The sequence below is a fragment of the Brachyistius frenatus genome, unplaced genomic scaffold (genome assembly GCF_029030835.1).
Source record: "Brachyistius frenatus isolate BFR_SWC_R1_liver_20210118 unplaced genomic scaffold, ASM2903083v1 Contig_15, whole genome shotgun sequence".
In the NCBI taxonomy this organism is placed as follows: domain Eukaryota; kingdom Metazoa; phylum Chordata; class Actinopteri; family Embiotocidae; genus Brachyistius; species Brachyistius frenatus.
The window spans coordinates 2,211,331-2,238,270 of NW_027210614.1; the positions used below are offsets into that span (position 1 = coordinate 2,211,331).

Here is a 26,940-nt window from a genome sequence, read left to right on the forward strand (position 1 = left end):
TCTTACCGTGTCAGTGGGTGTGATCCATCAGGAGGAAGCGTCATCGAGCAATACAACAAAGTTTGAAGGTAAGTTTGTTCCGACTTCAACTAAGTTTTAATTCACAGCGAATCAAAAGAACAGCAGGTGAGAGGCCATTTGCGGGAGAACCCGAGTCTTTTAGCTGCCCAGTAAAGTCTTCAGCGGGGCGTTTGGTCGCAGTGTGGGCGAAGTTTTACGGCAGTTGTGTCTACTGTACGTGAGGTTTACCAACACGAGCAGCGACGTCTTTTATCGTCTCAACATAGTTTTAAAACAGACGGTTTCTGTCTCCGGTTGGACGAATCAAACTGATGTTGCTGTTAAATTATGAATTAAAGTTACACTTAGTTGCAGGTGACGAGCTAACTTCACCTGTTCTCACTGAAAATCACCTGTACTTCTGGGTCGCGTAGCAACCCTGTCTTCAGTTAGCCCTGATGTTGATCACTTTGATATTAAAATCACGTGGAATTAAAGTACAACTGGCTGTATTTTTTTCTCACCCAAGTGACTGTAAAAGTCAGCACTACTTTCTACATCATGTCTATAAGCCGTAATCAAAGGGTTTATACATGTTCACAAACCATTTACTAACGCTACAGTGAACATTACTAGAAAGTGAAACCCAGGTATGTAATGATGCTTTACCAACATGTGCTGTCGGTATTATAATGGAATAGAAACACATGTTATACTCGGGCTTTCCAGATGGATTTTTTATTTTATTATTTAGCTTTAATAGCTTATTATATATCTGCCGATACCGAGTCCCGGTCCGACACTTGTGTTTCCAGTGGAGGATACAGCTGCCCAGTGCACACTTCAAGGTGGTTAAAATGTTTTAAAATAAAGCCAAAGTATATGTTTGAAAACCAGGTCTGTAACACATTAAGGAAAAACATTGCCTGCATGCAAGCGGTTCCTTAATGTTTTCATTATCATGAATTTATTTTTGGTTTTCATGTTTTGTTTTAACAAAATAACCGAGGAGAGAAACTAAAAGACGTCTTTATAGATAGCTCTTATTCATTTGACCTGAGGCAGCATTGAAGTAAGAACATAGGCTGACTCTTTATGAGTATTACAATCTCAATAACACTTTGACTTGGTGCAATAACTTGACTTTAGCGTCCACATACATAACAAACAATAATAACATATACACCTTATCACAGGCAGTGTGTGAGCTCATTGTGTTTTGTTGAGTGGTTTTAGGTGCAGCATCAAACCATTAGTATTGAACACAGCTCTGTTACTACTGCTTAGCTAATATACCACATTGCATCATTGCAGATGTCTGTTGTGCGGCTTTTGTTTTCGATTTGAAAATGTTTCCATACTGCCTGTGTTTAACCACACCTATGTCACTGCAGCATCCTGTCTCAAATTAGGCTCACTGTTAACGACACCTGTGCAACAGTTGACTTGGGAAAATAAAAAAGGAGCGGGGCTTAATACAGCTCACTGTAGCCAATGCCAATACCAGTCTTTGAGATCAGCTCAGGACACACCTGTTTTTTTTTTGTTTTTTTTTCAAACATTGCTCAATGATGCAAAAGAGTCTTTATCCAAACAACATGATCTGAATTTGACTCAAAAGTGCATCGAACACCTCCAACTATACACTTCACATTTACTGTAGTGGTCTCGCTCCATTTCTACTATTTTAAGTTTTGCTGAACTGTGAATGAAACACTGGAGGGCTTTTTATTTGAACGATGTGCTAGTTTGGAAATAGGCAGTAGACATATCAATTTAATTTATACAAAACAAAAGCTGCCATTCTTTAAATGAGTTGCTTACATGTTGTTGTTTTTTTAATCTGTCTCAAAAAAATATTTAAATTCCCACATGTACATTAAATTCTTTATTGCTCACTGTATTTTCCTCTCATCTCCACACTGGTTATAAACAGATTACATCATGTTGTAAAGGACAAAGCATCTTTTCCAAACTTGAGTCTCGTTGAGGAAAATCTCCTGTGTTGCTCTATTTAATCTGCAGTTTAGCAAAGAAACAAGTCAAACTGAAATTGAAAGTACAAATATTAATTTTGGAAGATCCTCACATGTTTGATCAAAGACTGCTGAGGCCTCATATTACCTTCATCTTTCTAATTCAGTTTTGCAAAGACACTCACACCTCACAAACTGGGACCACCAAATCCTGGACTTTTTGTCTAGTTGGTAATTTGTAAAGGTATTTATTAATTCACGAACTATTTCAGCACGCTACAATGGCTTGCTGTAGCTTTCCTTCTTTATTCATTGTAGTCGCTTACCTTGTTTGTCAATTTAATAATAAAACGGACAGCTCTTTTCTCTGGTTGGTCAAATCATACCGTGATGATTAAAACTGCTTTAGGAAAAGCATCTCTTGTGCTGTTTTAAACTGCATCATTAATAATGGATTGTTTTGGGTTTGGACTGACTCATCACAAAATAGTCAACACTAAAGCACGTTGTAGTGCTATAATTTATTACATATGTTGGCGAATGGGTTTAGTTTATTCCAAGCCATTATCTACATGTTTGTTGTGTTTAGGAGCTATAAAGCATTGAAGAAAATCATCAATCAACCAAGAAAAAAAATTCAAAAGAAACAGAAACAAGATCAACGTTCACCGTCACAAACAGGTAGAATCGCTAATTTGTGGAAACATGTTCTTGTGCGGATCTAATATGTTGAAACCCAAACGTCAGACGAGCTTTCCAGGGAATACTCGAGGTTGCTTTTTGGCAGCAAAAGATAAATTATGTATTTTAAGGTCCTGATGATCATTTAATCCTCATACAGCTGGTGAAGTAATCCCACACTATACTTCCACAGAACCGGTAGATAGTATCGTATATCATTACATACTGGTAAGTTACAGACATTCCTGTAGACCCAGCAGCCAAGTGTACTGTGTATTTGTGAAGTACGAGACCATGCATATAATCCAGCTCAGAGGATGCTCTTTCCACACAGAGCGCTCGTCAGGGTGCAGCGAGTGAGCCTCAGCGGTTCATCCAGAGTTACAGGAGTTAGGGACTGGACTGGGGGAGGGGAGGCATGAGATTAAACATGTTTTTATATAATGAGGGTTTCAAAAGGAGGCTTGGGTAAAAACAAAAAGGATATGGTGGTGTCCTCAGGCCGCCACGACCAGCGACTACTGGCAGAGGAATTAACATATTTTGAGCGTCCTCCAGTCCAGGCGGTTACACTCAGAGAGGTCCGATTTATTTTCCTCTTCAGTTCGGGTGGAGGTGATTGCAAACTGTATCTTCTGCCTCAGACAAAAGAAGACCTTTAATTAATAGCTGAGCAGATGTTTGAGTTTAAACTTGAGGTGTCACTCAGATCTATTTTTGTCACCACATCTGTTTTTTTTTCACATTGTAAGGTTATTAACCTGTTGATAACTTTTTTGATGAATGGATACATCATTTAGTCTATAATATTTCAGGAAACTGAAAAATGCAGATCAAAATAGTTTGTTGAAACAGCTTGTTTGGATAATTTATACATTAAATAAGGACTGAAAACATCTTGATTGCTCTTTGAAGACAATAAAATGTTCCCTTAGATTAGTGAATGTCAGATTTTTGCATTTAACCTGTTTGATGAACACGTAAAGCTCTTTTTTCTTTATAATCCTTACTCAGGGAGCACAGATATTCTTTAGGTGACTGATCTTTGAACCTATCAGTGTTGTCATGTATGATGTTATCATCAATAAGGATTCTTCTTCCAGCAGCTTCATTTGTGAACTGAAACAGAATCATGCTGTACTGAATGTCTCACATTATGCTCAGAGGATGGCGGACAAGACTGTGGACGGAGGGCCATGGATGGGATGTGCGGTCATGTTTCTGCAGTCGCTCTGTCCTGGTGTGGACCTTCTCTCTCTCTACAAAGACCAACAGGGAAAGTTCATCGTTTTCAAAGTCATCAAGCTGACACTTATAGGTGATCTCTCCAGTTTGGATCTCTTGTCTGGTGCTGTGTACTAATTAAAACAGAAGAAAGCTTTCCCAGGATGTCACACTCATTGCTCTGTGTTTCCCGTGCTCAGATTCTGCGGGAGGTCTGGGTGGTTATGAGATCCTAAAGGTCCATGATGCTGATCCCTTCCTGGGGGTGGAGGTGAAATTTGTGGATGTGGCAGCATGTCGGCAGTTCCTGGAGAGCTACAGCTCTGGAGCCGTACATCAGTCTCTCTCCCAACATGCCTGCCGGCTTCTTGCTCTGCCCCAAGAGTTCACTGTGGAAGCCCAGCTAAAGGCCAGCACACACATCCTTGATCTCTGTCTGGACGAGCTGGACCTTTGCCTGCAGCACATCCACCTTTCACAGGTATACTTAATGTGTCTGCTTGACTGTTCAGTGAGGATTTGAGGGGGAAGGCCAGTATTACAGATTTTCAGGTAGTCGGTCCTTGGCTCGTTAATTTAGAAGTAATGCTTCCCGTCACTCATTCATCTGGACATTGTGTTCACGTTAGCTGACTAATCCGTGAGATTTTGATTGGGCTTAACCAGTTACTATGAAGTGACATATCAGGCTGTGTCAATGTTTACTTAACACAGATGGCGCAGTTGCAGATAATGTTTTCACATTGATCAGAGAAATAAGTTGGAAGAGTTATAGCTGTAAGTCGAATGGGAACGATCTGTACAGCTGTGTCTCATCTCAGTTGCTGTTTTTCATGAATGTAGCTGGTTGTCAGGTACCTTGGAAGACGATGTCCCTGCTCTTAATTTCACCTTTTAATATCAGATGTTTGTCCATCCTTTGAAAACAGCCTCGTTGAGCCCAACAGCAGAACCCATTTAATCTTTGTCAGCATGCTGCTTGTTATGAAGCGTACGTTGTGAGAAACCTGGTTAAATGGAGTGATGAACAAGTTCTCTGAAATGTGTTTTAGTCCTGTCTTGTTTACGACCCTGTTGGTACATGTAGTATTTGTTCTTGCTCCACTGAGCAGCTCATTCAATTTTCTACGAGAGGCATTTACAGTATCGAGTCCAAACCAGCACAAACAGGCACTGTGCTGGTCCTATTTTCGAGGGCACGCTGTCACCAGCCATTCAGAGGTCTTGGTCCAGGCTAGTTAGTGGTAACCTCAGCTAGTTGCGCCAAAATTAAGATGTTTTGTCATGAATTTAGCTTTTCCTGAAAGCCAAACCTGACGTTCTGTGAACACTGGTGTCCGTTTAAATGTTGTTTATTAGACCAGACTACCACAGTTACAGCTCAGACTGATCAAGTCCCACACTTGGTGGCCCCTGATTTAGCCCCAAAATTAGCACTTTTTTAAAAGTAGTAGTTTAACACTTTTGTATAATTTCCAAATTCTGCATTTTCTACATTTTTGAGTATTTTCTAATCTCAGATACAAGATGCTTTATAATCAGTATCCTTGTTACCATCGTGACATTTTTAGTTGACGGTTAATTGTTTTACAAAAAAATTGCAATAAATGATTTAACAGTGTATAAAGATAGTAGAGGAACTTCTCATTTTGAAAAAAATGTAAAGTAAAAATAGAACTAAATCTTTGGGAAAACAATTTACTTTATCTGTGATATCTAGGTTGCGGTGGCTTTTGAAGTCGCAGTCATGACTGAAACTACAGTGGTGTGAAAAAGTGTTTGCCTCCTTCCTGATTTCCAATTTTTTTTGCATGTCTGTCACACTTAAATGTTTCAGATCATCATTTAAATATTAGTCAAAGATAACACAAGTAAACACAAAATGCAGTTTTTAAATGAAGGTTTTTATTATTAAGGGAGAAAAAAAAATCCAAACCCACATGGCCCTGTGTGAAAAAGTGTTTGCCCCCTCCTGTTAAAACAGAACTTAACTGTGGTTTATCACACCTGAGTTCAGTTTCTCTAGCCACACCGAGGCCTGATTACTGCCACACCTGTTCTCAATCAAGAAATCACTTAAATAAGACCTGCCTGACAAAGTGAAGTAGACCAAAAGATCCTCAAAAGCTAGACATCATGCCGAGATCCAAAGAAATTCAGGAACAAATGAGAAATAAAGTAATTGAGATCTATCAGTCTGGAAAAGGTTATAAAGCCTAAAGTTTCTAAAGCTTTGGGACTCCAGCGAACCACAGTGAGAGCCATTATCCACAAATGGAGAAAACATGGAACAGTGGTGAACCTTCCCAGGAGTGGCCGGCCGACCAAAATTACCCCAAGAGCGCAGCAACGACTGATCCGAGACCCCACGACAACATCCAAAGAACTGCAGGCCTCACTTGCCTCAGTTAAGGTCAGTGTTCATGACTCCACCATAAGAAAGAGACTCGGCAAAAATGGCTCGCATGGCAGAGTTCCAAGACGAAAACCACCGCTGAGCAAAAAGAACATTAAGGCTTGTCTCATTTTTGCCAGAAAACATCTTGATGATCCCCAAGACTTTTGGGAAAATACTCTGTGGACTGACGAGACAGAAGTTGAACTTTTTGGAAGGTGTGTGTCTCATTACATCTGGCGTAAAAGTAACACCGCATTTCAGAAAAAGAACATCATACCAACAGTAAAATATGGTGGCGGTGGTGTGATGGTCTGGGGCTGTTTTACTGCTTCAGGACCTGGAAGACTTGCTGTGATAAATGAAACCATGAATTCTACTGTCTACCAAAAAATCCTGAAGGAGAATGTCCAGCCATCTGTTTGTGACCTCAAGCTGAAGCCAACTTGGGTTCTGCAGCAGGACAATGATCCAAAACACACCAGCAAGTCCACCTCTGAATGGCTGAAGAAAAACAAAATGAAGACTTTGGAGTGGCCTAGTCAAAGTCCTGACCTGAATCCTATTGAGATGCTGTGGCATGACCTTAAAAAGGCGGTTGGTGCTGGAAAACCCTCCAATGTGGCTGAATTACAACAACTCTGTAAAGATGAGTCGGCCAAAATTCCTCCACAGCTGTAAAAGACTCATTGCAAGTTATCGCAAACGCTCGATTGCAGTTGTTGCTGCTAAGGGTGGCCCAACCAGTTATTAGGTTTAGAGGGCAAACACTTTTTCACACAGGGCCATGTGGGTTTGGATTGTTTTTCTCCCTTAATAATAAAAACCTCCATTTAAAAACTGCATTTTGTGTTTACTTGTGTTATCTTTGACTAATATTTAAATTTGTTTGATGATTTAAAACATTTAAGTGTGACAAACATGCAAAAAAATAAGAAATCAGGAAGGAGGCAAACACTTTTTCACACCACTGTATGTCGGGTATCATTTTCTATTGTTTCTGTCACTATCATGTTTGGTATAAAACAGTGTCAGTATGTCAATGATATCTTTAGAGGCGTGGAGGACAACAGAAGAGCGAAACCGTACAGAAACCGAGTCCTGCGGTTGAACGTGAACTCTCATGTAAAAAGGTGCGAGTTCACCTTAAACTTCTCGGGTATTTTATTGCATGTAAGTGATCTTTATGGTTTTGTGTCAGCCGGAGCGCCTGCGCGATGAGGAGATCGATCAACTGGAGGAGAAGCTGCAGAATCAGGCCCTCGGTCCTTCCCCACAGCCCACCACCATCACACAGGAAGAGTCTCCTCTCCCCGGCAACTGCTTCAAGTTTCAGAACAGAGTGTTTGGTGAGTCGAGACAGTCGCTTTCCCTTTTCAGTCCTGTGTAGTGATTTGCTGGCAGACTTTGCAAAGATTAAAATAGCATTTTATGAGCATTGTAGAAGATACGTTTTTTTTTTTCTTCGTGCTAAATACTGTTTTGCCCAAACTGCTGTTTTTGTTTAAAGGTTTTACTGCAAATTTTGAGTGTTAAAGTTGAGATAAGAAACTTGCTTGCTATATATGTATTTTCCATGGGAGTGAGCATCAGGTGGTATTGCTGTATGGTCATACAGACAAAATGTTGTATTGTCTTGAAATCTTTTTTTCATGCTGGTGCCGTCATCTTCAGACCAAAACCAACTTTTTATAAACGCAAGAAGCTGTCAGGATTTGGTTGATTGATTGTGTTTTCAGACAGCCTATGAATTTAGTAGTGCTTTCCAGCTGACCCTCTAATCCAGCCTTTTATAAACTGATGGGCAGCCTATGGGAGGAGATTAGTGCCATCAGATAATGTATTTGGTTTGCTTATTTAGATTGATTTCATAGTGGGTCAACCAAAGTCGAAATGAACACCTGAATGAGATGTGGAGGCTTTTCTAAGAGGGCCTTCAAGCCAACACAGAGCTACGCAGCAACTGAAATGAAATACCGCAGCACACGTTAACTTGTTCTTCTGGGATTTGTAAATTGATGTTGATGGTTTTAATGGGTTAAAGAAAAAAACTTGAAAATATGCCATCACTGATATTAAAATTTTTAAACAGCAAAGAGCAGTAACAGACTTTTGCAGTTCTGTCCTCATTAAAAACTGCTGATTGTTCAGTATTTGATCAGCAAATGTGAAACCACAGAGCTGTGTTCATCAGTATCATCCTAACAAGGAATCAGATGGGTATGTGTGATGTGGAGGGCGGGGCGGGGCGTGGGCACATATCGTTTTGATTGCAGTTTCTGTCAGCTCAATGTGCCTGTTTAGCATCTTTAAGCTTATTGTTTTGGTTTTATTGCCATTTTAACGTGACCATTTTAATTCATTTTTACTGCTCTGATGACGCAGCATTTGCAGCCGCAGCAGGAAGCTGTTTTCAACTAATATCTCCACTCACCACTTCCTGCTCGGCACCAAATGGCAGACAGATGAAATTAACGACTAGCTGCTGAACACAGTGGAGCATCCAGAAGCAGAAGGGGGATATATTTATCAGGACTTAGTGAGGACTAAAACAGAACTATAAAGAGGGCCTTTTGGGCACCATGTGATCCCTAATCAGGCTTTGTAACTGCTGAATATCTAAATAGCAACTTGCTAACATTAAATAGCTTCGTGTGTGATATAAAACGTGTTTACAGTTTAAATCAGTGTCTCTATATCCCTCCCTCAAAAAGATAAATCTTTCAGAGACATTACATCAATGAACAAGACGCAGAGCAGCTACGATTGACAAACGTATTCAGAATTAAGATCTCAAACATTCCTGTTGGTGTCCTTTAAGGTGAGTAAGGTTTTGGGGGAAATGTTCACTGTTTACACATAGATCTGTTTGTAATGCACAGTTTATGCCACCACAATTAAGTAGAGTTAATATAAGTGTTTTTCCTTTATCCCTTATCTTTTGGCCCGTCAGAGGACCGAATGCTGACGGGGGCAGATGTTCAGAGCTTTTCTAACGGAGTGGGCCGTCAGTGGAAGCATGTAGGGAGGGCCCTGGGGAAGAGCTGCCGCGCTCTGAAGGGTCCGGCCATAGACAACCTGGCCTACGAGTACGAGAGAGAAGGGCTGTATGAGCAAGCCTATCAGCTGCTCAGTCGCTTCATCCAGGCAGAGGGGAGGGCGGCCAAGCTGAGCCGACTGGTCAAAGCCCTGGAGGACTGCAAACTCACCAGCCTGGCTGAAAACATTCTGGACGTACAGCTGCCCGAGTAACTCTGCGTACGAGTTGTGAAAACTGAGGGGGGGCAGGTTCCTTCTGCATGGGTGGCGGGGGGTGACTGTCCTGCACGCCTCTATATGCAGTGTGTTTGGTCTTGATTGACGTCTGTCATCCTCACGTTCATCATTCCTCTGTGTGTGTGTGTGTGTGTGTGTGTGTGTGTGTGTGTGTGTGTGTGTGTGTGTGTGTGTGTGTGCGCGCGCGTGTGTTTGGGTGTGTGTTCACGTTTCAGACAGGTTGTGAAAACTGAGTGACTCATATCTTGATTTTCTTATCAATTATTAGTATTATGGATAATTGTTTTCAGTTGGATGAAATAATCTGCATCACTGTTAAAGAAATATGCTGTAATGAGTTTAATGCACTGTTTAAACTTTTCATCATGTACCTCTTGTATTTCTGCTTTTATAATTTACAGATGGAACCTGTTGGGTCTTGTTTCTAATGAGTGCACAACTGAAGGTTATTGATTTTTGTCCCTATGAAATGGGTGCATACAGATTAAATGGTCGCACAAAAAGGCTTCATGTTTGTGTTTGATGCATTAGTGTAATTAAAACTGAAAATATAATTTTGTCAAAATTCCCTCAGGTATAATTTAGTGTTAATCCTCCCTTCCTGCCATCACTCGCTGTCACTCACACGTGCACATGATTGAACTGCTGATTTACTGACGCTGCTGCTCAATGCGTGTATGTGGCTGCTGGAGTCACGTTGTGGCAGCTTCAGGGTGGAGATTTACCGAAGGATGGAGTCTCTGGAGGTTGAGCTCCTCTGCTGGTTTCATTCAGAGTCCAGATGTGGTGTGTGGATTAGAAGCTTTTGTCACACACAAACACTTATTTCTGCTATATGGTAGCCACGACCCCCAACATACACATACACAGCTTTATGAGTTATGATAAACACACACACACACACACACACACACACACACACACACACACACACACACACACACACACACACACACACACACACACACACACACACACACACACACACACACACACATCGCTCTGTACATCTGCTCTTAACTGCTGAACAAAGTGTGGTTATGTCCTCAGTAATATTTTCTGAGAACTTTGTGGGTTTACGACATCAAGAGGAGTTTAATTTAACGCGGACACAATCATTTCAAATTTTTATCTTCGAGAGATGATGCTGATACTATTAAAAACAGCTTAAAATTAGTGGTTTGTGTGGAAAAGATGAAGTTGAAAGGACATGTAGACCATAATGAGGGGTAATAAAACTACATAAATGAAACTTCTTTCCCCATTTGTTTAAATTGTGGGTTCAGTTGGACGTTAGTCCATGATTTCTATATGGATGTAGTTTTGCTGATCAAATTTAACATGAGCTCTGTCTCCTGTGTGATCATGGCTGCTCAGAGGTCTTTGATTATTTATTCCACTGTAGCTAGTATATATAACACCTATGTATAAATACCCAGCAGTGAATATAAGGAGCATTTGTATTTTTAAATTCAGCAGAGCAAACATTTTAAATGCAAAACTTTCCCCCGTAATGAAGTATACTGTATTTCCTCCGCAGAATTGCTACTTTTACTTAACGATATATTTTTTTCATCCATGTTTTTTTTTTTTTTTTTTTACATTGTTGTGTGAATGCTTCTCTGCTGTATTTTTACGTAGCTGAACGTTCACCCGGTGCTCCGTGTCCACCACCACCATGTGTGTTTCAGGCCTACTCATCTTGTTGACATGATTAAACGTCACGCAGAACCCGGAGAATAGGTGGTGACCGTTTTGGAGGCACTTAAATTGTTCAACAGCAGCACAGTTTCCATTAATACCACGAGACAAGAGGAGCATTTGCCATTTAAACGGCTCTTTCATATGAATAATCTTTCCGCGGACGTGATTAGAGCTCGGCTGCTGTGACGTAAGCCAGATTGTCTGCGTTAGGTGAGTCTCGCGCAGCCAGCCCTGCTTCCCTCCTCTTCCTCTCGCGCCCCTCCTAAGATACGATGAGATCGCTCGCGCTCGCTGTCATCATCACCAGCGCCGCCCTGTAGAGAGAGAGAGAGAGAGAGAGAGAGAGAGAGAGAGAGAGAGCTCGCGATCCCCCTCCCCACCTAACAACAACCCCAACCCCGCAGGCTCGAGCACAACGACCCCACCCCCCCAACCCCCTGTGAGAGGGGACGGAGCGAGAGACACAGTCACCGAGAAAAGACCGTTTCGGGATCCCGGCTCCGTTTTGCCCTCAATCCGGGCCTAATGCTGTAGCAGACAGCGCAGGAGGAGAGCGCGAGCGAGAGACAACGCACTGACTGAGAGTCGGCGAGGGACAGGGCGGACCGGGGAGACAACGGGATTGCTCATTCGCCTGGAAACATGGGATGTACACTGAGCGCCGAGGAGCGCGCAGCTCTGGACCGGAGCAAGGCCATCGAGAAAAACCTGAAAGAGGACGGTGTGGTCGCCGCCAAGGACGTCAAACTGCTTCTGCTCGGTAAGAGGCGAGCCTCTCCGGCCGCGGGGCTGCTGCGCCTCGGCGCGGCGCGGCGCGGCGCGGCGCGGCTCGCTGTAGTTGTGGTGGGGCTGAATGGGGCGGAGGTGCTCTCCGTGGTACTGATTTCACTGCCGGCTCTCACTCTGCCCTCCGTTCTTTACAGGCGGCGGAGAGTCCGGCAAAAGCACCATCGTCAAACAGATGAAGTAAGTGCACCTATTTTTGGTTTATTTTGCCCCTCTTCGACACAGCCGGAGTGAAAGGCCCGAGATTGCGCCTCCCCTCTATCTGTGCTAAGGCAGGTTGAGCCGCCATGTTTCGAGAGGCCGTAGCCCTGGAGGAGTGCCGGTGACTCGAGCACCTCCTGCAGACCGACAGTGAGTCTGCGGAGGCCGCACCGGTACGTCCCAGGATGCTGTTCACTGCCGGGGTGCTGAAATCCAGTTAACGAGGTTTTTACTTGACTACAGGGAGTATGCGACAGGGGACGTGTGGGTGTTGTTCCTGTGCGTGTGTGTGTGTGTGTGTGCGCGCGCGCGTACGTGTATGTGCATGTGTATGTATGTGTGTGTGTGTGAATTATAGTGAGGTCACCACAGCTCCATTAGTGAATACCTCTGCTTTTAATCTTAATGGCTTTAAGTGCCCGATATCACCGGGAGTACTTTGCCTATAAAGCGGATTTACTCAGAAATATGGTTTCTAAAACCGCATCTAAACCTTCCCCTGTCTAAGCTAAATCACTCTTTGATGTTTTAAATCACTGTTGTTGTTTCATCTAAACCTCTTAGTTAAGTTTCTAGATGTTTCAGTGCGGAAAAAAGGCCCGGTCCTCTGTGTATAATTTTTTTTTTCCCTGTGTAGCATCTCTCAGTGTTGGTGGGTAGCCGTGTGTCTCCTTCCTGCGCCGACTGTGCCCTCCCTCTATGCCCAGCTTCCTCCTCTTCCCCTCACCTCATTACCCTCCCTGTGGTGTCCGGCTGCCCATAAACTCACGGCTCTGCCCTGAACTCAAGACATAAGACAAATAGCGTTTACAAACACTCTCAGGGCTGGCTTTCACCTCAGCCAGCAGCAGATGGAAAGTTTTTACTACACACTGTGGGTCATAAAGTTGAGATGTTCCAGGTTACATTTAGTACCATTTGTCTGCTCATCGTCAGCTGGGAGTGCCTTTCTGGTTTCCTCCCAATGAGAGGCTGATGAAAGCCTAAAAAATGTCACGAAATGTGACTTACGGCAGCTGAAAATATGTACACAGTGGAGTCCTCCCATGAATTAAACAAGGAGCAACTTCATTGAGAGGTGATGTAATCATTGTAGTCAGTTGCAGCTGCAGAAATGTCAGTGATGTCTATTTTTATACGTTTCCATTTTCAGACTGCAGCTGCAATCGAAACAATGTCCATTAAACTATTTGATAATTGAGTGAAAATTGAATTTGAACCCATTTCAAAGCAGAAATCCTCTTATTCTGACTTTATTCATTGTGAATATTTATTAAATTCAGAAAATAATAAGAAAATTATCTGCATTAGTTGCATCCTGAAAAGTGCTTGAATTTAGACGTCAGACTTTGGCCCGGGAGGCTCGTTCCTTAACTGGAGGCATTTTGGACACTCTGAAAACACAACATATAAAACAAGAACCCCTCCTCTTGTAGGATTTAAAACATCTAAAGCCTGACGCGTCTCACACCTAAACTAAAGTCGCCCTTGTTTTCGAGCCGAAATGAGTAGTTGATAACCAATTAGCCAATTGACAGAAAGCAATGTTGATGATCAAATAGCTGTTTTAGTTTCTGCTCTCCTTTTCTGTGGTAAATTGAATACCTTTGGATTTTGGATGGTTGTCAGACATTTAAAGACTTCGCCTTTTCTTTATTTTCAGATATTGGAGCGAATGAAGCCGTTAATCTGTAAAGATGGTCATTAGTTGCACCCTTGAATTATTTATTCACCCCGACTCCTTTTCCCTGAGATTGAATATTTTATTTCATAATACAGTTGATTTTCTGATGGCAGTGGAGATTCAGGTCAGGCGGTCGATCTCTGCTATTGAACATCTTTTCATCGTGTGCACTGATGAGATGAATATATAAAGACCGTTATCCCTTTATTTAATTTCCTCATCAAATACCAACCACCGATCACAAGTGAGGTGACGAGAAGCTGCTGTAAGAGTTAAAACGTGGAGTGCAGGTCAGTCTCGGGAGGACGGTCTGGGTGAGGATGTGCTGATGGATAATTTAATGCCACCAGATTATAAGGATTTTAACTGCAGAGTCCTGTGTAGTAGTGATTGATTAGTGCTCCGACTGATTCCACTCCATCTCCCATCGTAAATTATAAATGGCTTAAATATCACATTACTGCTCAATTACAGATCAGAGGCTGAGAGCGTGATCCGTTCCTGCCCCGTTATACACAGACGCACTTGGAGATGGAGTTACGGTCGAGATGGTTGGAACAAAGGAGAGAGAGAGGACAATAAGATATGCGTGTTTGGTTTGATGCCGAAACAGACAGATGTGATGCTTTTATTGTGAAAGGACATATGGATTGGTGAGACTTTTTTTTTCTGTTTAGTGCAGTCTTGTGTCTCTTGTGCTAATATCTCTGTGCGCACGCAGGATTATCCACGAAGATGGCTTTTCTGGGGATGATGTGAAGCAGTATAAGCCTGTGGTCTACAGCAACACCATCCAGAGCTTGGCAGCCATCCTCCGAGCCATGGACTCTCTGGGCATCGAGTTTGGAGACAAGGACCGCAAAGTTAGTCCCCCTTCACTCTCCACCCACAGCAATTCAAAAGTTACCCATATAAACTTGAGATCTAAGGGTTGAAGCGTGAAGAGCGCAACTGGAGATCGATCTTGCGGTGTTGATATAAATCACAGCATCTGTTTGGGTTAAGACGTCTGGTTGACGTCCCCCAAGTGCACTGGGCCCTCGTCAAATGGCAAATATTGCTTTGTAGTGTCCATTTCAAGAAACTATTGTTCACGATTTATAATAATGAAAAAAAACAACCTCCCAACAGTATCATTTTATCAGACGATGAATAATAAATAGGCAGATATGATGTTGTTGCCTCTGCCCTGATGTTATGAAGTGTGTTTCTCCAGGCTGATGCTAAGCTGGTTTGCGATGTGGTCAGTCGTATGGAGGACACAGAGCCGTACTCTGCAGAGCTTCTCACCGCTATGAAGCGTGTGTGGACCGACGCTGGGACTCAGGAGTGCTTCAACCGCGCCCGAGAATACCAACTTAACGACTCTGCTCAATAGTGAGTGCAGCGAAAACACTCTCAGGAGCCCTGTTTGGCAAAACAACACCATCCTTCAAACCCTCAGCCATTTATTGTCTTCCTCCCTGTTGTCTTCAGCTACCTGGACAGTCTAGACCGGATTGGGTCAGCAGACTACCAGCCCACAGAGCAGGACATCCTGAGAACCCGAGTGAAGACCACTGGCATCGTGGAAACCCACTTCACCTTCAAAAACCTCCACTTCAGGTAGCGAGTCGCAGCGGCTCGAGACGTCTTAAGACGAGGTTCGACGTTTACGGCTCGGGGTCCGAATTTGACGTCTCGCCCCTTTTTTCCAGGCTGTTTGACGTGGGAGGTCAGAGGTCAGAGAGGAAGAAGTGGATCCACTGCTTTGAGGATGTGACGGCCATTATTTTCTGCGTCGCTCTGAGTGGATACGACCAGGTGCTCCATGAAGACGAAACAACTGTAAGTGTGTCACGGTTAATTCAGTCTGAGTCCCTCTGGTGCACAGTTCACTGTCTCCGCTGTCTCTTATCTAATAAAGCCAAAAGGCCAACATCGAAATAAAAATAAGTAAAAAAACCCAATATATTTACAGATTGATGACGGCAGAACGTGCACGTCGTGTATTTATTCATTTTACAGGTTTTACAGAAATTGTACAAAGGAACTCCCAAAATTTCAGCGTTTCTCTCACCACGCGAGTCCATTTTATGTCTACAGCGCAAATAGTTATTTATATAACAAAAGGAGAGCTTTACAATCTGTACGACAGCCTTTATTCTCCAGTTCAATTAAGACAAAGTCCTTTCACAGTAAAAAACAAAAACAAAACCCAAACGAATTTATTCTACATCGGCCAGACGCCGGCCGGGTTGGTAGGAAAAATATTGTTCTCGTGAAATTTTTATTTGTCCTGTTCCTCATTAATATTCAATAAAATAAAACCTTTTGGAAGATGCACTATAAAATCTTAATCGTTTCCCCCAGACAGCTGCTTGATGAAGCAGTCACTCAAAGTGTAAACTGGGTGAAGTTTATAACTCTCCTGTCCTCACTGTGACGCGAACCTCATATCTATTCCTCCGGCAGAACCGCATGCATGAGTCGCTCATGCTCTTTGACTCCATCTGCAACAACAAGTTCTTCATCGACACCTCCATCATCCTCTTCCTCAACAAGAAGGATCTGTTCGCTGAGAAGATCAAGAAGTCCCCGCTGACGATCTGTTTTCCAGAATACACAGGTGAGTGCAGAACTTCATGTTCCTGCCGGAGCGGCTTCCTGAGCACAGCGACAAATGTTCCAGTCTGACTCCCTCCGGGTATTTTCTCCCCTCTGTTTGTCTCCAGGTGCTAATACTTACGACGACGCCACGGCATACATTCAGGTTCAGTTTGAGAGTAAGAACCGCTCTCCCAACAAGGAGATCTACTGTCACCTGACCTGTGCCACAGACACAGGAAACATCCAGGTAGTGTTTGATGCCGTCACTGACATCATTATTGCAAACAACCTGAGAGGGTGTGGCTTATACTGAGGCCTGGCCAAGCACAGAGGTTGTCATGGAGCGTATGAGGTGTTAATAATAATAATTTTGATGATACTTAAACACATTAATATGTAATTCTACACGTCCAAATGGACCCAAAGAGCTGCCGTCAGACACCACACTGGATTATTGCCATGATTTGTTCCCTTCCTCTTATTTTGATTTCAGTATACAACCCCAGTTTTGTCTTTTAAAAATGTGTTTTTGAGCTGAATGTTTCATGTTTTGTTGATGACTGTGTTAACAGCTAGGGGAAGTCATGATCGGCAGCACCAGCGGTTTATTCAGGCGGAGCCTTGTTTTGTAAAAACCAAGACAACCCAGAAATGTAACGCAGTGTGCAATGTCACTCCCAAATACAACGTGGAATATTGTCCCATTCTTTGTGGCATTTTTCTGTGAACGTCTCAAGGCATTTATATCTGTACTGAATATAGCCTCTGGTGCTCAGTTTGAAGAGCTGCTGTGTGTATGAAGGTGGAGATAATGAAGATGATGTCGGGGAGGTGCTGCACTCGTGGCTGAGGTTCATGGATAGAAAGAAGGAGGCTATTTTAACTTTCCTTCAGACCCACACATGACTGAGTAGCCTGCAGGTCTGTTCCACTCTCGGTTTTCTCTTTTACTTTAAAACATAATGAAAGAGAGGCTTCTTCTGTTCAGAGTGGCTGCCCATTGCCATTGGCCTCCTGTAGCGTGAGGTATATCAGCCAATGATATCTCAAAAGAAAAAAAACAAAAGAAAAAAACAAGTCATATCGGTGCCAACCATCTGAGACGACAGATAGGGGGATAGGATCAGAAATCATAGCTCATATTATCGACTGTATTATTTAAGTGAAAGATATAACATTTTATTATCATCGAATGATTTATTTATTTATTTAAGCCTCATGTCCTACATGCCTCCTCCTACCTCCTGAAATCCCGTGCCACATATTTATTTGCTGTCATGACTAAACTGGGGTGCATCGATACCCGTCTGCAGTTCAGAGGGTAGAAAGCAGCCCTCCAATGACATCTTGTTCTCTGTGTGGTGCTCGACCCTTCGATGTGAATCTGTGTAGAACTAGACGACTGCACGAGGAGAACAATATCATTTGAGGCAGACTCTGTCTGAGGAGTGGATTTTCTTTTCTTTTTTTTTTCTTTTCTTTTTTTTAACCCTATTCTCCCCCTGATCAGTAAACAGGGAACCTTTTATCCCCTCACTTCCCCTCCCTTGCCACTCTTCTCTTTTCACTGAGAAAAAGTACAGCTCTCCATTTTCACCTGTGCACCCAGAAATTCATCTTCCCACCCCTGTATACTCTTTTACCTATCACATATCAGTCCTCATATCTCCATTTTCACCTTAAAAAGCACCGTACTGTATATATATATTATGATTATACCAGACTTTTTTTTTTACTGTGAATGTTTTTGTGCTGCACCCCCCACCCTATTCAGTAGTTTATTGGTTGCTCTCATGTGGAATGTTTGTGCTGAGCCAATCGAATGTTGTGTTTACATTAAAGCCACACTTTTCCTAACTATTCCCGCATTTGTGGCGTGTGTCTTGATTTACGCTGCAAGGGCAACAACCGGGTTGATGACAAACTGTACCGTCGCAGCGCAGTTCCCCCAGCAAACGTTCAAACACACACTGACCTGTTTTAATCTGTGCAGAGAATTAAGGTTAGACCAGGAAATTAGGCTGAACATTATGAGACTGGACCACTTTTAATGCTTCATTGCCTGGTGAACACAGCTTTGTATTTAGTGTCAGAAATACGTATAAAAGATTGGGAGCAGGTCTTGCATGGCAATAGGGCATCACTTAGTGAAATGTGGCGGATGGCGGGGATCAGAGGCGTTTGCACAGCAGCTCTCAATTTATTAGGTTAAAAGTGTTCCATCATCACAGACAAGGAGTGCTATTCATATATTGAATGACTAGGCTGGATCAGCTGTCTGACCTGCTTCTGTCAGTTTAATGGGTATGATGTTCATTACTGCTCTGTTTCACTGACAGCCGCACAGCTCCGCTCCTCAGTCCCAGTGTGTCCTCGTTTCTCAGAGCCAGTCACAGGTTAAAAAGTTGGAACTCCCACCGCGATACAATTACACATTTAGACTATTAATTAAACATTCAAGAGGATCTTACTCATATTTTACATGAATTCATTTCAAATAGCTCAGCATCCCCCCGCCACGTAATCACAAAAACCCGAGTCCCTGGAAGCTCAGCTGCAGCTCTGATACGGACTGACATCAGCCGGGTGACGAGGAGAAAGCCTGAAAACGTCAGCTGAAGATCAATCAGTATTTTGGTTTCAGACGAAAAGAAATCATCAGCCATTTTCCCATGTCCGTTTACAGAAACATGGATTACAGTCTGGATTGAGTTCTTTAGTGAAAAGCATCAGAAAGGTGGGGAACTTCACGGGAATCACTGAAAACCGGCGCACCGGTTCCCGAGTTACAGCCGCAGCCTCTTGATATCTTCACTTCTGAAGTCGATACGCAGCGCTAGAACCTGACGCACCTCTGCAGGGGTCAACCGCCACGTCAAGGGCCCCGAATTAGGACCCCAATAATCCAAAATCTCAGTTACCTGCAGAACAAATAGGTACATGTGAGTCTGTGTTGTGGAAAACAGATTCAGAGTCTTAATTTAAGAAAAGTAGGAAAATGAAGAACATTTTTTATTATTATCAATTATATTCTGGATTATTAATATTATCATCCCTGATGGAGTAATGTGTGTAGTGCTTTACTGTTTATTTTTGGGACTTTTAGTCCCGGCCTTACATAAAATGGAGATGTTGCAGTCTGTAGCTCACCGTCTGATAGGTCACATTTTACTGCGACGGTTAGCGGAACCATTTTAATAATAATAATGAGCAGCTACAGCTGTCAGATTGATGTAGTGGAGTAAAAAGCAAACGAGTAGAACAATAAAGTAGCATGAGATGGAAAAACTCAAGTACCTCAGCACAAATATCTAAAAATAAAAAAAACGAGTGTAAGCACTTGAAAAAATGGACCTAGTTACAATCCGCCACCGGTGTAAACCCCAGAGACGTTAAAAGATGTGCGTTGTGTGTGAAACGGTTTCAATTACCCGCTCCAGGTTGAGGATGGTGGCCATTTGTGTGAGACGAGCAAATTTATCTCTGATGGTCCAGGTGGTGACGGTGGTGAGATACGCCACCAGAGACCGCAGCTCTTTGTCAAACTGCAGCCCTCCAAGCTGCAACAAAATGGTCGGCATGCTGAAAAACAACCCACTTGGGTATACATCGTGTGTACAGTGATTTTTTTTTTCACGCTTTTTCTTAAGAGGACTATGTGTTGTATGCAGAGTGAGGATTTATTTAGAGGCTAAAAAAAACACACGGCAGAAAATAGGAAGATGCTAAAAAAAAAAGGGAGCAGCCTCTCCGACAGGCCTTTCTGGACTCATTAATAAATCATTGCTTGAGGCTTTTCCTCTTATGTGTGTCAATGATGTGATGCACAGAGAGCTCGCTGCCACCCTGTGGCCGAGCTCAGCTCCTCACCCTGCTGAATGAGCACTTGAGCACCGTCTTCTCCATTGCGATAGATATCAAGCTGGTCATCAGGCTGGTCAGCGTGTCGTAGATGACGGGCGAGAGAGCCGTCTGGTGAGGCACAGGAGGGACAGTTAGAAAACAAGAAAAGGCTCAAATAGGAAGGAAGAGTACATTTAACCAGCAAATGCAGAGTCTGAGGTTGAATCGTGCAGATACCTTAAACTCTGCCATGAGCTGCTCCAAGTTCACGATGAGCTGCTGCACCCAGGGGTCGTTGGCTTCGTAGTCATTAAACTCCTCCTGCGGGGAACGCACACGGTTACAGCAACGTGTTTCATGACCTCGGGTTTATTTTTGTGCAGCAATGAGAGACCATTACCTCCTCTATGTTATGCGAGATGGAGAGGAAGCTGCTGATCCAGGGTTTGACCTGAGGCTTTATGGCGGTTGTATTTAACTCAGTCAGACCCTCCTGTGAAATGAAATCAGAGTTTGAAACTTTTACCGCTCAGTGGAGGCTGTCGACCAACGAGGATTAAAGGCATCTCACACACACACTTCTAACAAAAGCTTGCTTAAAAAAACCCCACCTGTTTCAGTACAGTACTAGAAAAATCTAAATAAAAATGTATTTATGATTTTTTTTTTTGTGGCTTGTCAAATAAATAATGAGTTTCACTCAACTGTGCACTTCTTCAGAATTCTGTGTACTCCAATATTCAATTGTCAGCTGATAAGTACAGATCAGTGTCTATGTGTGTGTGTGTGTGTGTGTGTGTCCAACCTGTAAAAGATCTTTGAACTTTGTGGATGTGCTGACGAGGTCGGACAAGCAGCTTTCAATCTTGGCCTGCTCACCAGAAGCAGTCCCCTGACTGAACAACTTGGAGCAGTCGTTCTGTAAGGAAACAACATTCCGTTTCCAAGCAACGAGGCAAACCATAAATAAAGTGACGACTAGGAGAGAGACAGAGCTTTGGCACAGATGTGAAACTTACCTCTAGGTTCCTCTTCAGAGTTGTGATATTCTCACTACACACCTCCACATTATTCAGAGTTACCTGAGAGGAAACAATAGAGTGAAGGAAGGATTCGTACAGCCAGTATGATTTAGTCCTGCTGTGTCCTACCTGAAAAATATATTCTGCTGAAAACAAGGTACTCGGACTTCTTAAGTTCAACTGGTAGCGATAAACAATTAAGTGTTTCTTGATTCCATTTTACTGCTAAAAGGGTTTTGAAGTTGGGCTTCCTTCAGTAAAGAGCCACTTTAAAAATTAAAGCACTACTTATCTCTCTTAGATCAGAGGAGCTTATTCATGCACTTGATTCCTCCTTTGAATTACTGCTGATCTCTTTTTAAAGAAGGCTTACATATTTTTTTCATAGTCCAACCAACAATTTCTAAGATAGAGCTGGTGAGCGTGGCGGAGATGTGTGTGTGTGTGTGTGTGTGTGTGTGTGTGTGCGCGTGCCTATTGGTTTTTACCAGAAACGCAGCCTTGGCATGTTCAGCGCTCTCGATGCCGAGCGTGTTGAACTTGCCCTGCTGCAAGCTGCTCTGCATCAGACTGACTGCACTGCTGACACCACGCTGGATATCCTGAAGCGTCGTAGCCGGGAAGCCCTGCCGCAGCTTATTGTACAGCACCTCCCTTGACAGGTGAAGACAGACGGACAGGGCAGGACGGGTGCACATGTATGCATGAGATTTGTGAAGAAATGACTGAATATATCAGCCGGAAAGTGAAAGCGTTGAGCACCTGAAGTCAGACTCCAGCACAGAGTTTGCGTGGTTGATCATGGCACAGAGGCAGTCGATGCTGGAACTGGATAAAGCTCTGCTGATGCACTTCTTGACAATGTAGAAACAGTCGTCCACCATGCTGCTTGTCAGCTGACCCTTTTCATATGTATCCATAGCAACAGCCTGGGTGGAAATCATAACTCAAGTTAGTTAAATCTAACTCGGTACTTATCAAAAGCACCTTGTTCATATGAGATCCAGCAGAGCCAGAGATATTATCTTTTTTATTCCATACATATTCTGTCAAATCCCGGTGCCTACTTACCCACAATGCAGCTCAAACGGCGACGGTTTGATCTGTAATTTTAATCTATTGTGCAAGCAGCGGCTAATGTGTTGTGAAGCTGATGGCCTCAAGCAGAGACGAGGAGCTGGCTGCAGAGGGCTGCCAAAATCAATTCCTCTAAGCTCCTCGAGATTTTTTTCATTTCCCAACAAGTCTTAAGATCCAAATCAAGTGACATCATCATTTCCACAAATTCCTTTACAGCCATAAATCAATTTATATAATAAAATCCGTGGAGTTCCCCTTTGATGTCACTTGGTCAAATGAACACTGACTAAAGAAATAATACTCTCCGACACTGACCTTATTGACAGACTCCCTCATGTAGTATTCTTCCATTGGAACGTAGTAACCAATCAGCTCCTGCATCGTCCTGCTCAGCAAGCAGTGTTTCAGTAGCTTCTCCACATTCTGCTGATGTTCTGAGTGTTCAGACATGTAGGTGAAAAAAAAAGTATGCTTTTAAATTCCACGCATAAAACAGGCATTTTTGGATGTAAAATCATACGGTCATACAAAAGTACCCTGTGTGATGCTCTGAGCGTCTCCAACTTCGAAATCAGCCATCATGCGGCGACGTAAAAAGCGCAGGTAGAGCTCGGCCCTGGCGTTCATCAGGGTTACCTCTGTCAGTACAGGGTCCAGTTCCCTGTTCATGTAAGACGGAGTAATAAACCCCCCCCCAAAACAAAGACACTACAGAGACAAACATAAAGGGGACTGCAGCATGTTGCTCAGAAGAACACACCCACCTTGGCTCGATCCCTTCCCCCGGCACACTCTTCATCATGCTGTTCTGCACAATCTGAAACTGGAGGACAGACTGAAGGTCACAGCAGGTACGGATATAGGCAGCGAGAACAACCATGTGACGCAGCTCGGATGTCCCGCACACCTTGCTGTGGTATCCTCTCTGCTGGATGAACTTGTCGACTATTTTCTGGGCCTGCTGGTCACATTCCTGCTGCAGGTGAGTGATGAGTGTGTAAAGGTGGCCTGGACCGTAATATGTCTCCACTATGGGCTGATGGGTCTCAACCACACGAGCGATACCTGTAAGCACACACTCGCACGTTAGTGGAGGTTACTGATGTGCAGAGGAAAATATGCACGCAGGCTGTTTTCTCACCTTCCAGCAACAGTGTCAGAGTGTCTGCAAATACCAGCAGAGCTCGCTTCTCGCCCAGATCGCCGCCTGTAGCCAACAGCAGGTTCTCCTCAGCTTTGGAGGCAAGCTGTATGAGTGGGTGTGAAAAACCAGAGCAAAATAATAAAAAAAAAAAAAAATCTGAATCAATCGACATATTACAACACATCTGCCTGAAAGACAGATGGATGAATTTCTTCAGGATAAACTGAAATTGTAAGTCCTGTGGAGACGAGCGTATGCCTTAAAAATAACGAGAAGCCTTAGAGGGAAGCCAGTTCTCTAAATCTCTCATTTTACTATAAATAAAGGCACACAGATCTCTTTCATGCAAGTGGTTTGCGATTAAATAGTGGAAATATTTAAAAACTAAAATAATTAGCTGTTCATTTTCTAACCAACTGTCCACCACAGTTAATCTATTTAATCCTTTTACAACATTTTCTACTAACCTGACTGCACAGATATTGACCAAAGCGGGTGAGTCCCTGCTGGTGGAGTCCCAACAGAGGGAAGATCTTGAAAAACCTTTCCACCTGCGCGAGGTCGACTGCTGCTACAGCTTCATCGAGCTTCTCAGCAACTATGACCTTCAGTTTCTTCTCTGCCTCCTGCAGCATGACCAGACTGGCGTCCACAGCGCTGCCTGTGCAGAGAGGATACGTTGGCAGTGTCCGCACCGTGACAGCAAAACACATGCAAGCCACGTGGTATAGTCTTTAGTTGTTGCTTCCTCGCAGTGCAGTGAAAAAGTATTAACAACCCCACATTTATTGCAATAAGCTCTGTAGCCAAAAGTGGAGTCCGAACATCAATTAAAAGGTGGGTAAGTTTTCCTGGTTGCCCCCCCCCCATGAACTACTGCATCCCTGAAAAGATAAGACAAATTCAATGTAAAAACAGAAAACAAGAAGTAGAGGCCCCGTACTCTCTTCTCCCTGCCTGCTCAGCTCGATAACCGACTGGTCCAGAGAAAGGTAGCGATGGATGTGAGCCGCAGCCTGCTCGTAATCTTCGTTGCGCAGAGCTGTCTGCACACCGTCTGTACAGAACTTCAGATCGAGGATGTCGTCAGCACGCTGGATGACGTTATACAGCCGCGTCTGCAAGAAATAAAATGAAATATAAAGTCGGAGATCAGTGCATCGGGTCCAGTGTAACATTACTGTAAGAGAAACAGTGCATCGACAACCCCAGAGTTACATTTAAAACCTCTATCACACTCTCAGCAACAACAACAAAAAATACTTTCTGCAGAGAGGATGTGGGTCACACTGTTTTGCACTGGATTACACTCGAAACTATGACTTATATGAACCCACAAACAGAAACTCTCGCTGATGAATGAAAAGGTGAGAAAACTGAGGTAATGTAGGTCAACGACAGTGCATCGCTGACACCGGAAGATGTAATGAGTGCGTGTATTTGTTTACCTTTGCCAGGTCTAGCTGTCTGACCTTGCGGCTGACATTTTCCGCCAGGCTGCAGGTAAAAGTGATCATACCCGACAGCTGACTGGCGTCTCCTCCAATCAGCTGTAGATTTGGGCTGTGGGGCAAAGAGGAAGCATTTTGAACAACACAGCACAGGTTCACATTTGAAGACCTCAGATCCCAGCTGCTCTTGAAACTCCACTGATTTGTGTAAACTGTACCCCATCCTCTGCAGTGCCAGCATCTTTGTGTGAATGGCCCCCTCCTGCCCCACCAGTCTGTCCAGCTCAGCATCCACTTCTTTCTGGATTTAAACAGAGAACAAAACATGTAATGAGTAACAAGAACGATCATTTTCTTTCTTTAACACGTTTTCATAGTGGAAAATTGCAGTTTTTCTTCATTCTGTTTCCATCAGTGTTTATATTTTCTATCAAATCATACAAGAAACCATGTACATTTAGTAATTATCTGTGTCTGTGGATGCCTAATAAGGAGGTGGTAGATCTGTCAATTATCAGACAATATGGCATGTAAACAGCTTGAATTAATAACACAATTCAATGACTAGATATTTGCTCAAATGGCCCATGAACTGTCTTTTTTTTTTTTTTTTTTTGAAGCCACTGTCACTTTTCTTTATGTGACTGAGTAACTGTACTTTTAATACCAATAAAATCTTGCTCTTTTAACGATAATTGATTAAAGTGGACGTCTGTCAGTGGTGTTTTGAGGCAGCGTCGTCACGGAAGTTTGTGACTGTATGAATAAACCACCGGTACCGGCCGTCGGTACAAACCTCCTCCGCGCAGAACTGCTGGTAAACTCTCTCCAGGTCCTCCAGCTCCGTCAGCGCGGAGATCGTCTCCATACTCACAGAAGACAAGGAGCCGGAGTTGCATCTTTTCGCTGCCACTGCTCCGCTGTCAGCCATCTTCCGCCACCGGAACAGGACTCAGGAGCAACGTCACCGCGCTGCTGCCGCTGCTCCCTGGGTTTAGACTGCCAGGTAACGCTTCTTCATAACCGAAGACGCGCGCTTCTTAAAAAAAAATTGCAACCATGTCCACAGCATTGTCCTTAAACATGTATACGACAAACCTATAGGTTGTTGTATAGGATTTGTAGGAGGTGCAGTCAGCTCATGGCAGTGGCAAGTGAATAAGCACCACCTGAGAAGTCTTACTCTGGGGCGGAACGGATGAGCTAGAACATCCGGGAACTTTGGCTTTCAGGAAACGTCCCCGCCCCCCTTTTGGGGTGAAAACATGCGACTCTTTCCATCGACTTCAATGTAAAATAGCGTTACAAAACCAATCCGTTGTAAACCACAGGATCAAAATGACTTTAAAAATGACACGGCGGCACTATGTCCGGGGGTCATATTACACTCTGCCTGCCATTGAACACGCTGGATAGAAGAAAACGTTTACTTTGATCCGTCCTTGGTCCCGTCACTTCAGCCTCCCCTTCTACAGAGTGGTGCCATAGAGCCCTTCTGTCAGGACCCTTTTTAGGACATGACAGGGAAACAAATCGGAGAAAAGAGTTTCTTACATCATTGTTGGTGCAACTAACGACACAGCAACTATTCGGCATAGCGTTATTATTTAGAGCGGTTAGTTTAAAGCAGGTTTTGAGAAAAGTCTTCACTTCCTACGACTCGAGGTTGCATTGACAGCTTCGTGTGGCAGCATGCATGACTTGACGTATGTTTTTATTGGAAGACTTTCAGAGCAGTTATCGACCCGTAGTTATCTCTCCTCATTTATTATCTGCTCCTTCTGCAGCTCAGGTTTTACATCTTGTTTTACAAAACTAAACGTCACGTCATGCGTGTCGGTGAAACTTTCCACCAATCAGGATAAAGTAGTGTCGTCACAGAGG

At 43.3% G+C, this 26,940-nt stretch overlaps 3 protein-coding genes across 5 annotated transcripts; 2 read left to right on the top strand and 1 right to left on the bottom strand.

Moving 5' to 3' along the window:
* Nucleotides 1–27: 27 nt before the first annotated feature.
* tradd (tnfrsf1a-associated via death domain) lies at nt 28–10,069 on the top strand. 2 transcript variants are annotated; one of them, XM_069693371.1, is made up of 5 exons: nt 28–68; nt 3,822–3,975; nt 4,082–4,362; nt 7,478–7,625; nt 9,230–10,069. In XM_069693371.1, the coding sequence occupies exons 2-5, from the start codon at nt 3,825–3,827 to the stop codon at nt 9,526–9,528; spliced, it is 879 nt and encodes a 292-aa protein (XP_069549472.1). In that variant the 5' UTR covers nt 28–68; nt 3,822–3,824; the 3' UTR covers nt 9,529–10,069. The 2 variants fall into 2 exon arrangements, with proteins under 2 accessions (XP_069549472.1, XP_069549474.1); XM_069693373.1 differs by lacking the exon at nt 28–68 and adding an exon at nt 2,595–2,657.
* Nucleotides 10,070–11,570: 1,501 nt separating this feature from the next.
* Nucleotides 11,571–18,378, top strand: gnao1b (guanine nucleotide binding protein (G protein), alpha activating activity polypeptide O, b). The gene is made up of 8 exons (XM_069693567.1): nt 11,571–12,016; nt 12,180–12,222; nt 14,649–14,790; nt 15,144–15,304; nt 15,404–15,532; nt 15,625–15,754; nt 16,382–16,535; nt 16,642–18,378. Exons 1-8 carry the CDS (start codon nt 11,899–11,901, stop codon nt 16,827–16,829), a joined length of 1,065 nt encoding a protein of 354 aa, XP_069549668.1. The 5' UTR covers nt 11,571–11,898; the 3' UTR covers nt 16,830–18,378.
* cog4 (component of oligomeric golgi complex 4) lies at nt 17,969–26,315 on the bottom strand. Of its 2 annotated transcripts, none has more exons than XM_069693565.1 (19): nt 25,809–26,315; nt 25,275–25,357; nt 25,054–25,168; nt 24,549–24,723; nt 24,073–24,266; nt 23,603–23,708; nt 23,369–23,526; nt 23,226–23,284; nt 22,998–23,122; nt 22,777–22,895; nt 22,144–22,310; nt 21,870–22,035; nt 21,379–21,441; nt 21,165–21,278; nt 20,760–20,852; nt 20,597–20,680; nt 20,387–20,488; nt 19,948–20,076; nt 17,969–19,437 (listed from the first exon to the last, which is right to left on the bottom strand). In XM_069693565.1, exons 1-19 carry the CDS (start codon nt 25,953–25,955, stop codon nt 19,303–19,305), a joined length of 2,334 nt encoding a protein of 777 aa, XP_069549666.1. In that variant the 5' UTR covers nt 25,956–26,315; the 3' UTR covers nt 17,969–19,302. The 2 variants fall into 2 exon arrangements, with proteins under 2 accessions (XP_069549666.1, XP_069549665.1); XM_069693564.1 differs by having other exon boundaries at nt 25,853–26,312.
* Between the last annotated feature and the right edge of the window lie 625 nt (nt 26,316–26,940).

Excerpts from the sequence above, each read along its gene's own strand:
- gnao1b (XM_069693567.1), top strand. The coding sequence starts at position 11,899 with ATGGGATGTACACTGAGCGCCGAGGAGCGCGCAGCTCTGGACCGGAGC. Across the intron at positions 12,223-14,648 it reads ACCATCGTCAAACAGATGAA|GATTATCCACGAAGATGGCT; the intron begins GTAAGTGCACCT and ends GTGCGCACGCAG. Across the intron at positions 15,305-15,403 it reads CTTAACGACTCTGCTCAATA|CTACCTGGACAGTCTAGACC; the intron begins GTGAGTGCAGCG and ends TGTTGTCTTCAG.
- tradd (XM_069693371.1), top strand. The coding sequence starts at position 3,825 with ATGGCGGACAAGACTGTGGACGGAGGGCCATGGATGGGATGTGCGGTC. Across the intron at positions 4,363-7,477 it reads AGCACATCCACCTTTCACAG|CCGGAGCGCCTGCGCGATGA; the intron begins GTATACTTAATG and ends GTTTTGTGTCAG. Across the intron at positions 7,626-9,229 it reads GTTTCAGAACAGAGTGTTTG|AGGACCGAATGCTGACGGGG; the intron begins GTGAGTCGAGAC and ends TTGGCCCGTCAG.
- cog4 (XM_069693565.1), bottom strand. The coding sequence starts at position 25,955 with ATGCAACTCCGGCTCCTTGTCTTCTGTGAGTATGGAGACGATCTCCGC. Across the intron at positions 21,442-21,869 it reads ATGCCAAGGCTGCGTTTCTG|GTAACTCTGAATAATGTGGA; the intron begins GTAAAAACCAAT and ends GTTTCCTCTCAG. Across the intron at positions 20,489-20,596 it reads AGCTCATGGCAGAGTTTAAG|ACGGCTCTCTCGCCCGTCAT; the intron begins GTATCTGCACGA and ends GTGCCTCACCAG.